General features: G+C 45.2%; 1 protein-coding gene across 1 annotated transcript; it reads left to right on the plus strand.

Annotated features, from left to right (window-relative positions):
* Positions 1 to 546: 546 nt before the first annotated feature.
* phf13.L (PHD finger protein 13 L homeolog) lies at positions 547 to 12,051 on the plus strand. The gene is given in 4 exon segments (NM_001092092.1): positions 547 to 967; positions 7,544 to 7,645; positions 9,611 to 10,214; positions 11,416 to 12,051. Coding segments are annotated over 4 exon segments (969 nt in total). The 5' UTR covers positions 547 to 931; the 3' UTR covers positions 11,643 to 12,051.
* Positions 12,052 to 12,412: the final 361 nt, after the last annotated feature.

Below are 12,412 nucleotides of genomic sequence, written 5' to 3' on the forward strand. Positions count from 1 at the left end.
AGTGTGTGGAACTTCTTCTACACCGAAATCCCCGCACCCTAAGCAACAATCACCTCAGTCAGCGGCCCCTCCCCCACCCACGATATATACAAACAGTGTATTAACCCCGTGTGGCCTTCTCCAGCACCAGGAAGGGAGGGCCGCGTGAACGCGCACGACTAAACCAACCTAAAACACTTCAGATTATAAACGAGCCTGATATTTTGATATGTGTGTTAGCAATACAGTACGCTGACGACACAAAAGGTAAAACCGACTGTAAAATAAAAGCTAAACCCCGCCCCCTCACTTTAACTAGGGTGTCAATTTGATCTGTTTAAATAAAGTTCATTTGTAAGACGAAGAAAAAAAAATGGTAGCTCAAGCGTTGCCTCCCGTTTCGCAACAATAAACTACAACTCCCGTGATGCTTCAGTGCGCCGCCATTGGGTATTCCCTCCCTCGAGCAGCCAATGAGAGCGAGGAGAAGAGATTAACAAAAGCGAATTGTCAGTGACATCAGAGCAGGCGAGAAGGGGGAGAGAGAGAGATTCATTGAGAGCCGGACTAGTTAGCTGGAGGAGTTCTAGCGCCCTTGCACTTGGGGGGCAGCGGTTGGGAATTGAGGGAGTTCTCTGACCTGGGAGCCGTAATTCAGCTTTAAGACTCGGTTAGACACAGCGGGAATCTGCTCGAAGCTCTTCCAGCAGCAGGTGACCGAGTCGCTTTGGTTGTATGTGCTCAGCTCTCGGATATAGTGGGGTGCGCACCCACACAAGACATCCCTGTTGTACTTCGGCTTCGTGTCCCTGACCTGATCACCCCCAGGAGATTGTAGCCGCTGGAATACTGTCCGCCATCAATTGCCGGGGGAGCGAGTTTCCCTGCCTGCCCGCACCTCTTTTGTGTGTTGCCCATCTCCCGACCCCAGCACTCGCGCTGCTTGTCACTAATGGATACCGCTTCCACTTCTACGTTTGATTCCGAGGTAAGTTATTGTGTTGTCTCTGTGCAGCAATGTATCTCCCCCCACTCCAGCAGCACAGTGTTTGGGGGTCGCTGCCGGCAGTCCCTTGGAATGTGTCTCTCCCTATTACACACGTCTGGGATCCCTATGGGATGGGGGGGGGGGGGATCCGATCAGCCACGAACTGTTTGGCCGGCTCCCCTTCTACAGCCACGCCATCTTGTCCTTGTATCTGCCGGCTCTTACTCAGCCCTTATTCTCTACATACACACCATCCGTCCGATCTGCTCATGGGGAGGGGGGACACTTTAGCTCTTGTACCCCTGAGAAATGGCTACACATAAATACAGGGGGGATACTCCCCACCCCCACACCTCCATCTTGATTAGAGTTCAGCTTGGAGTTGCCACACTTGTCCCAGACGTGTCCTCTCGTGGCTTTTGGGATGCTGGTGCCCCCAGTATTATACACAGTGTGACCCCGACCTGCTGGAGTGGATCTTATTGTTTCTAATCCAGTTTATGTGATCACAAAGCTCCCAACGCACAGGTGACATCAGGGACCTCTGACTTGGGCAGCAGTGTCTCCCCGAAACTGATTAGGGACACCCTGCCCTCCCCCAGCTGATGTAGAACTGCAACGCCCAGCACTCCCCAAACACCGGGTTTATAGGACCTGATGTTCAACAACCCCCTCTTATATGTCACACTGTCTTCTCTAATGTAACTGCCCAGAAACCTCCCCATCTGTGACCAGTCAAGCCCCTCACTACCCGACTGCCCTTTGCTTGCTCTGTATAATGTGGGGTACAGTGGGTTTGTCTTGCTGCTGACATCATGGGGGGCTACAGGCTGATGTTTTCACTTAAAGCTTGTCAGCCTTGATAGTATTTTGGGCTGCATATTACTGTTATCAGGGGATAGAAGTTGGGGTTCAGAAGCTGCCGATTGACCCCCTCCCAACAGCTCCAGAGAAATGCGGGCGTTGGATGGAACATGGGGGATGGCAGACAGAGCAGGAGGCTACACCCACTCCCTCTAGTATTGCTGCTAATAGATTATTTTCTTGCTTGGCTTTGTTTGCCCACAGCCTGGCTGCTAAATCCTGAGCTAGTCTACCGCACCCCCATATCTAATCTTGGGCTCATCCTGAGTTTGCTGCCCAGCACTGCTACAGTAATAAAGCTCACAGTCTAGGGAAAGACTACTGGCACGGGGGGGGGGGAGACTGTTTGCTTCCCCCAGGGGGCAACTGTGAAAATCAGGATGGCAGGACCCTATAAATATGTTAATAACTCTGCACCCCGCTGAGCGACTAGAGAGCGCAGGGTTCTGAATCGGTAACAGACAACAGAACTATCTCAGGAGATCGAGCTGCAAAATGGTGTTTAGACTTTGCGGTCGGAGGATCCATGAGGGGGTGACTGTCCTGTATGATAATCCATGAACTTGTTTAGTGCAAATAGGATTGCCTGGGGGAGGGATCCATTGGTCACTAGGGCAGTGCATAGACATGCCGGGACTACACTCCGGGGGTTACAGCTGCCATATAGAAGGAACGCCGTCCGGTGTTTAGTGGGGGTTGTCTCACTTTATCGCTAGACGGGGGGGGGGTGGGGAGTGAGTGTCTGCTCTGACACAAACCCCAGGGAGACAGGAATCGCTTCCAAGAGGATCTGACCCCCAAGTGTTTGGGTCGGACTCGGAGGATATGCCCGGCGGGGGGAGGGGTAGGGACACTTGTGCTTAGTAAGGCCATTGCTCCCATTCGGCTGCTGATGGGGCGTCTCTAGGGGACTAGTCTGCGGGTTCGCGGTTCTGTGCTCTTGTTTAGCTCGGTAACCTGAATGTGTAAAACCCCCGGCCCACAGCGCGAGTGGGGCAAGTGGAACAGTCGGACATCGGCCGAGACTCACCAGAAGTCACTTGCGACTCGATGGGCAAACATGGCTCCCCCTCCTCTTCATATTAATCTCCATTTTAGCTACTTTGGGACATTATCATGGTTATTGTGCCGGGCACGCAGCCAGGAGGAGGAGACTTGTTACATTGTATCAGACTTGTGCTCAGGGTGTGTTGGTGCAGCCATTGCCCCTTATCTCCCCCCCAACACACACACAGGGGACCTGATACATTCTGTTTAATTCGGGGACATCCCATTGTACATCAGAAATCAGACCTCCTATACATTCAGCCCAGGTTTAATGGAGAGTAGAGAGGGGCAATTGTCTGCAGATAGACAGGACTTCAGGCAGAGTTTACTGGATACATTCAGTACATGTCGTATTCGCTGTGTAGAAGGGATGTCTGACCTGCAACTCCCAGGATCCCCTGATCAGCGGCCAAGCGGAAAGCTGGGAGTTGTAGTTAAAACAGCTGGAGCTGCAGTTCAGACATCGAGATGTATATGTTGCAATTTTACATCTGGGGTGGTGGTTTAACAAGATCCTAAATGCTGGGGGATATTGCCACGAACTCTAAAACCAGTCCTGAATAATTTTACAATCCAATGAAGCAGCCTTTGATCTCTGTGTTCTGTATTTATTCTAATCTATAGTCTAGGGGGGCATCCGATAATTCCTTGGTGTAACAGTATGAATAAGTCTGTCTAGCACCCTTTAGTGGTGGCTTCACCTGCCAGTCACATCAGGCCCCTCCCCTCTGGTCACTGGGACGAGGGCTGTCCCTGGTTGTTGCAGTCCCGCTGCTGCGTTTGCAAATCCTCCAGCATTTAACAATGGGGAATTACATTCCAGTACAGCCTGCTCTCCAGAGGGCTGAGCAACAGAATAGAGGTACACAACTGCTTTTTTTCCCCCAAATTATCTTTTTCTAGAGGTTACGGTTAAATCTCAGGGATGCTGGGAGTTGTAGTTCAGCAACAAAGTGCTCCAGTTTTGCTGTTTTATTTATGCTATCGTCGGCAACCCTCTGACCTTTGTATGTACTTAAGCCACGCCTGTCAATGTACCAATGTATGATAATTTGCAACATTTCAAAACGGACAGTTTTCTGGCATATGATGACGGGGTTAATTTTGTTTGTCCACGACACTAATGGCCATGGGGTTGCGTAGTTTGGTAGAATGGAAAAGGCTTCCTGAGAGCCAAGGGAATAGTAGTCCAGCTATAAGTATAGGTTCTCAGGTGCAGTGCCTGTATATAGTGCATGGGAAACCTTATGTTCATAATGGGTTAAAAGAACACAGCTTTAGATGTTAGGAGTTAATAGCACAGCAGTGGTACACCATGCATTTAGTCTACTATGGTGCTTGTATTTGTTCACTGCCAATCACATACTATGCTTTGGCTGTCAACTGGTTAAAAGAACAATGTGAGGGGAGTTGTCTAATACATGCTCAGTGTTAAGTACCTGCACCATTTCACTGCTAGTCACCTGCTATGCTTTGCTTGGAAATGCTATTAATGACAGCACTAAGATTGTCGTGTAGTGCTCATCATCCTTTAGCCAGTGAGCTGCTCTGCTTCAGATGTAATGGGTTAATAGCGCAGTGCATTTAGTATAGTATGTGGTATTTACACTTCCTCCTCTGCCGTTCACCTGCTCTGCTGTGGCTTTAAATGGGTTAAATGTACAGCTCTACATCCATTTTAAAAGAGTTTTTAACCCACAGCGGTACAGGGTTATTTCATGCTTCTTTTTTTTTTTTTTTTTGTGTGTGTTCCGTGAACCTTTTCACTGCCAGTCACCTGCTGTTCTTGGGCAGCAATAGGTTAAAAGAAACAAGTGCTTATCAGCCTTGTAGTACATAACACATACACTGGGGGGAGAACTTCTCTCCACTCACCCACCCTGCTTCTGAATGTTTTGCATTGGATAGTGAATGAAGTGGCGTGTACTGCCAGTCACCAGCCCTGCTTTGGGTGTAATGGGTTAAGTGTAACACGGAGAAGTGTGTGGGGGGGGGGGGTGTTGATATTCAGTGCCTTTTGCGTGCTGTGTTCAGGGTGAAATGGGTTACACATCTCATGCGGTGGTGTTGTGTGAGGTGGTGTTGTGTGACGGTTACATTTCAGTTCTGTTGGCTCATCATGGCAGTTAGAGGCACTGGATACTAATATGTTTGCTGTGCAGGGATACAGATAGGGAACTGGAGCTTCAGAATGTTCTGTATAGTGGGGGGTTGTCAGTCAGGTTCTTTGCTCCACCCAATGTGCTGCCAGTTCCAGCTGGCATTTTACTGTATTGTTAAAGGGGCAGTGTTGCACCTAAAAAAACTTTCTATTTTTTCACCATCCTAAAGCACAAAGTTGGGCTATTTTCATTGACCTTACCCCCCCCCACCTTCCTTTATAAACAGGGCAATATTTTCAGACCTGTCTACCTACCTATAAACAAGCAAGCATCTCATTATCAAGTGCATTTGTAGAGAGAGAGAGAGAGTCACAAATTAGTGTTTTGTGATAGTCACAAATGTCATTTGCTCCCTTTTTATCTTCACTGTTTATGCTCCTCCAATGGGATTTTTAAACCTGGCCAGATTTTTTTGGGGAGACCACCAGGAAGGCTAGTTATTTGGGCTGAGAAGCTGTTGACTCAGCCTGAGGGGCCATATGGGTAGATTAAAAATTAAACCTATTGTATCCTGCACTTCTTATCTGGTATCTGCAGTGTAAACCTGTCCGATTCCACTTGGACGGTTGCTTTAACTTCGGGTGACTTCAGAAAACGAAGCGCTCCGAGTGCCATCCCGCTGTCGTTTTAGATTCTATCCGACAGGAAGGCTTTTCGGGAAGATTAGCAATCTAGCCGAATCTTAGCGTGTGCCCCTTACCCTTACTCTATAGTAGGTTCTAGAACCACAAATCATTTTTACCACTGAGGGGTAACAGTACATTATATTTTAATGCATATAAAACCCTTTTCAGTTTTTGGTGTTACTGGTCCTTTAATCTACCTGCTTGGGAAATATGTGTGTTTGTTTTACTTCTATTCATTGCAGTGAATTAAACGTGAAAACATTATTTTTTTTTTATGGCCATTGTGACTATATCAAAATAATTGGGTTATATCGGGACTAGTTAAGGGCTTAAACTTGGGATACCCAGATGCTAAACTGCAACTCCCGACAATAGCCGTTTGCTGTCGGTAGGCCTCTGGGAGTTTTAGTTCATCAACATACAATGTAATTCTGGTTATGTGAACTGGTTGCAATAGTCTCTGGGTGCCATGGTGGCCGTTAAACGGTTAGGCCTCCTTTTGTGTGAACGGGGCCAGCTTGATCCTAGGAAGATTTGTAGAGTGTTAAGACACTCCTCCTGAGCATTGTCTCTCTGTCCTACAGCCAAATGCAAATTTTCTAATTTTCTCTCACCTGGGCTTAAAAAGTAATAATGCCGTTACAGGCTAAATCCATTGCTCTGACTGAATCAAACACAGAAACATGTCAGTGTCCATTGTCATTTTTATTTGTATTTACGTGTGTGTGTGTGTGTGTGTGTGTGTATATGATATATATCATTTCTGTCACATGACTCACTGAAATTTGTGTATTATAATAAATAAAGTACCCCCAGTTGCAAAATATGAGGATATTAGAAGTTACCTCGGAATATATTTAAACTGGCCAACTACGTCAAAGTCATCCCATATCTGCCCAGTCCAATTTTCATCTGATTCATTAAGAATTCTATTGCTTCATTATACATTTTACAAAGAGACTAAGTTTTACCTGCAACTTATTTGCTGCTTTCAAAGTAAAACTCCCAAACTTGGCTGCCCTTTTATTAGACACCAGTGGGATCACCTGACTATAGTTGGGAAGGGTGGGAGCTACAACATGGAGCTGGTCACTGCTCCTGTATAACTATAACAAACAAGGGAAACTTGTGCTCACCACTAATTTTTAAACCATTTATAGCTTATCACCAATGTTTCGGTTCCTGCTTGGGGATTTTTTAAATATTAAACCATAAGGCACCTTCATGATAAAAGTTTTGCTTGAGGATGTGAAATGGGGAAAGACGTACTGAGATTCTCAACTAACCTAGTGCCCCAGTGGCTGAGTTAGGAAATGCTGAGCTTTGCATCACACATACACACACACACACACACACACACACACACACACACACCTGGTTTAACCTGTACTGAGCCTTGCGAGTTTCCATTCAGGACTTTACTGATATGTACTCCTCCAGTGATGCTGTGTCCCGAGTATTTTGACTTTCATTGTTTTTACAAACCATTCCACAGGACCAGAAACAAAACAAACTCAACCTTTGGGCCTTAAAAGTTTATATCTTAGGCTGCACTGATGAGTACAGCTTCCACCTCCGCTCAGCTACACGAAGCAGAGCCGAGCCAGAGCAAGCTGGGAAATATTGTGAAAAGCAGGCATTTTGGGGCCGTTCTCTCTTTCGGCAGGCAGTCAACACTCCGTGTGCCTTCTGCCCTACCCTCAGAGTCTAAAATTGCAGAGATGAAACTAAAGCTGCAAAGCTTGCACTTCACAGATCAGCCACTGGGGGCAGCTGTTGACCCTTCAAGCTCCAGTGAAAAGTTTGTTTTCCATTGCAAGGTTTGGTCATGACCATAGTCACTTGATTAATTCATTTTGATTTTTTTTTCTATTTAGGATGGCACTCCAAATTACAGGAGGAGGCGCACTGTGGAGGATTTCAACAAGTTCTGTACATTTGTTTTGGCGTATGCTGGTTACATCCCATACCCAGAAGAGGTAAGCTACACATCATGCAAACGGGTTAGCCACATCTTTATGATCATACCTATAGTTACATAGCAGAGGAATGCACATTTTCTATATTAGGGGACTTGCATTACCCAGTTATATACTGAGATAAAGATGTACAGTATAAGAATTGCTAATATTAGTTGTAGGAAATAGTGTGCAGGTGATTATTTTTCATTTTTCCTTTTACCGCAAAAGTAGCACCCGAATGGTCATGGGTCACTTTGTACTGGGGATATTGGGAACCCCACCTAGAGTATGGCATGCACATTCAAGCAGATGGTATAATAGTATTTGTAGGGCTGCCTTAAGGATCAGTGCTCCAAATGTCTGCCCCCTCAGTAATTTTTCGTGCTGAAGCCCTAGACTTTCATCTGCTTTGCACCCGAGTTACCCCTAAATACAATATAGTGACGTGGCTGAATGCTGCCTCCGATACAGGACAAAGTTGCCTTGTGGGTCTGACACAAATAGGAAAAGGTGATATAGCACTAATATTGCCATATTTTATATACTGAACTCACTGCACAAGCCTAAAGTTTCAGCTTGTCAATAGCAGCAATGATCCAGGATTTCAAACTTGTCACAGGGGGTCACCATCTTAGAAAGTGTCTGCGACGTGGGAAAGTGTCTGCTCAGTGGGCTCCATAATTAAGAACCACCTGACATGTTTCTGGTCTACCAAGGACAATTGGTTCTTAGTACTGTATATTGTGAGTCGGTCCCTAAGTTCAGCAAGTGACAGCAGCACAGAGCATGTGCAGCGAATCAGCAGAAAAGAAGATGGGGAGATACTGGGGCATCTTTGGGGGAACTTATCTTTTGGGGTTTCCTTGGGCTGGTACAGAAGCCCAAAACTTAATGTTCAACATTTCTAGCTACTTCTTTAGTTAAGCTTTAGTTCTCATTAAAGGGCCACTCTAAAAAGACCTGCCAGTATCCTCCCTAGGGGGAGCTAAAGCAGTGGCAATGGGTGCCCAGCCTGCCGATCAGTTAGGGTACAACTTGAGGTTGAATGTATCTGTTATAAGCTAACTGGGGCCTCAACCCCAAACTGTTTGACAGCGTATGCCATAATTTGTTCTCCTGTTTCACACCAATGAGCGCTAGATAGATAAAAAGTGAGAGAGGAACAGGGAGCGCAGAGCTGAGGGGCCTCTCACATTGCAACAGAAGTGAGCAAGCATATAGATTTTGTGAAAGAAAGTTTCAGAAAGCTTTGTGGTTACACATTCCGGGTTGGTTATTTTGGCAGGCCTGGAGAATGCACTCATTCAGCTGTGGGAATCCTACCGCAGGGGGAACGTGATCCTGCCTGAAAGCGTGGTTGGTAGTTATGTTTGCTTAGCAGAAGACACATTAAATCCATTTGCCTTACAACAGTGCATTTATAATTAACTTTCTTACCATTTATTAGAATATTTATAATTTCATTTACATTTCATATTGCTTTCGAGATGTTGTCGATCAGACCATTGTTTAACAGAGGAGCTTACAATCTAAGGTCCATATCACAAGCACACTGTAGTCCATTTTATCATGAAACGATAACCTTTCAATATCGTTTCCTCTCACGCTCCAAAATCACAGTACCCAGAGTAAACCCCATGGCAACACAGGGAGAAGTATTTGCTGCTATTGCCCTGGCTGGAATTGAGCCTAGGACCCTGGTACTGCAGAACTAACCACCGAACCCCCGTACTTCATATTCAGTGGGCAAACTGTCCTCAACAGATGCACCGTAGACAGGATTTTCTTCATGATTCAGCTGAATCCAAGCACTTTTTGCAGGATTCTCAAAGGTTCTGGAAGTCATGTGATGTAAAGCTTAGGAAAATGAAATAAAGGACATAGTGGTTTGCAGTAAGAACGATCCAGGCTAGGGCTGTGCAACATTGTTAAATTATTTAGGTGTATTAAAATGGTTTATTTGTCTCTTCCTCCCAATCTTAGGAGACCCCTCTGAGAGCAAGTTCCAGCCCTCCAAATAGCACAGGCAGTACTGTTGACAGTGATAGCTGGGACTCGAGATACCAGGACCTTCCATCAAGCGATGCTTTGCCACTCAAAAAGAGGAAAAGCTTTAGTGACCTAAAGCATGAGAGGAGCTATCCCCCTGTGCTCAAACGATCCAAACTGAGCTCCTTTCTGCTGGACAGGAAGAAATTAGACAAAATCAAGAAGAAGAAAAAGCTAAAGAAAAAGGAACTGGAGGGGCTCAAGCAAGAAGAGCCTGTAAAACCTATAATAAAACAAGAGCCAGTAGAGACTCCCATAGAAGAGAGTACTCCCATCGATCCCATTGCTCCTATCCCGGATGAGCATTTGGAGCTTAAAAAGTCACCAGCACACGAGATACAGGAACCTCTGCTAGACAATTGCCCCACCAGCATGGACAGTCCCTCTGTATCAATGCCCTATGAGGATGCAGAGGAAATAAAGAATGAGTATTCTGAGGTAAACCTGGGGAAGAGAACAGTTATTCGACAGGGGAAGCAAGTAGTCTTTCGGGACGAAGACGGCACAGGAAATGACGAAGATATTATGGTTGATTCAGGTAAATATATTGAATATTGTAATACTTCTCTGAATGTATTTATACTATACAGTGATAGAGTAGGAAGGTCCATGTGCCAAAACAAGATTAAAGCAATACTAATACATTACTGTGAAAATATAGGAACATGTCCATAATACTGGGGGAATCTAGGCTCTAGAAGTTGTCGCACAGCAATACCCCCAGCCCAGCAGCACCTGCCGCTCACACAAAGGGGAAAGGCCTGTGCAGAGGTCAGACTTTGTTTCAGTCATGCTAGGCTGGGTACGGTGCAATCTTTACATAGGCTGAGTACAAACCAAAACACTACTCCAGCCTATTGAAGGATAGCACAACCTCCAGCACAACATGATTGACAGGCTCAGCAGGGCCTTTAAGCCATGTCCAAGTGTTGGCCTAGGTAAGTAATACTAAAGTTGGGGAGTCTTGAGGGCACTTTTGGGCAGCAATATGGTAATGCATTAACTCCCCCCGAATTGCTTTAAGGGCGGGTAACTTAAAAAATAAAGGGAAAGAGAAGTGTGAAAACTTTCTTAAACTGACCCTATGCAAGTAGATCTGCTCAGTACAGAAGATCAAATTAGTGGATATTTGCCCAGTTTTACTCCTCGGGTGGTAAGCCAGTCTGGGCTGATCCATCAAACATGCTTTTGTTTTTGTACAGCTTGTCTAATGTCTTGTTCATACATATACAGGTATATTGATATGTTCTTGTGCATATAGATGCTAGGTGTGCCGTGCAGGTTTCACCCATTAGGTACATTAGACGTTAGTTTGCACATAAAAGCCAACAAGTTCAGAGATTCTATTATATTTGCCTATTCTGTATATATTGCATGCCCCAGGATCCAGGATACTCAGTAGTTATGAAGCAGCGATCATTGTTTCACCAGCTTTAATGAGAATGGAGAGCTACTTTGGAGAAGAATCTGTAGAATAATGCAGAGGTCCTCCCTTCCAATCAGTACATTATTATTCAGATCTGTGTTTTCCAAGACTATACGCAGCAACTGAATGCAGCACAGCAGTCATCTCAAGATGTTGTATAGCTTTAAATGATGAATTGCTTTACCTAGATATACTTATTTAGTACAGCCAATGAAGAGCTCACATCTGTAGCGCATGGGAAGTAAGAAACCAAGGAAAGAAAATACTCCTTGACGCACGAATCAAATATTAACATTGATCATTCCTCTTTCAGATGATGATTCGTGGCACCTTGTAACCTGCTTCTGCATGAAGCCTTTTGCTGGGCGACCAATGATTGAGTGCAACGAATGCAACACTTGGATTCATCTCTCCTGTGCCAAAATCCGCAAGTCCAACGTTCCAGAGATCTATGTTTGCCAAAAGTGCCGCGACACCAAATTCGACATCCGACGATCAAACCGCTCGCGTATGGGCTGCAGGAAATTATTTCTGGACTAGCGTTGTTCCAAACAGAAGCGTGTGCCCACGGACACAAAGTAGCACTATAAGCACACGGGTCAACTCCACTGGGCGACAGACATTTCTCTCGGATACTCTCTTCAAATTCAACAATAACACACAGTTTGGTTTAATCTGGGCACCAACATGCAGGTGAAGATAATCGTGCATTTCTTTCATGGCCCAAGTACTTAGCCGGGATTTACCTCGATCCAAAGTTTCCTTGTACTGTGTCTTGTGTTATACCTTATCTGTTCACAGGTGATAGTGGTGGGGGGGGTGGTTTGAGCAATTTTCTCCGGTTACTGTGATGGTACGCTCCGCGTGTTTGCACCAGGGGTTACTCGCCAAGGTTTAGGATTAAACAATACTTGGTCTCTCCTCTGATAAAAGTTATAAAAAAAAAAAAGTTGAAGGTTTCTATGAAGGACAAAAAAGTTACTAAATTAAAAGTTTGTAAGCATATAAACCTGAAGATATGGTTTCTAAAGTAGCAACCACCCCAAATATACCCTTATGAAAGAACTCGTGTTCCACAGACATAAGAGGAAAAGAATAGGACTTGGTGGCAGGTTAGCTCTAAGGAAGGACATTTCTACACAAATCACCTTTATCATTTCTTTGTTTGGTTATTCTGGTGTTTTGTTGTTATTTTTGCTGTTTCACGTCAGGCCAAGGCAGCTCTGAGCGTAATGAAAATAGTTTCTGGGACTCTCTAGTTAAGGACTGGCATTTATTTTTCTAATGTAATAAAGGTGGGTTTCTGCATT

The sequence above is a fragment of the Xenopus laevis genome, chromosome 7L (genome assembly GCF_017654675.1).
Source record: "Xenopus laevis strain J_2021 chromosome 7L, Xenopus_laevis_v10.1, whole genome shotgun sequence".
NCBI classification, from domain to species: domain Eukaryota; kingdom Metazoa; phylum Chordata; class Amphibia; order Anura; family Pipidae; genus Xenopus; species Xenopus laevis.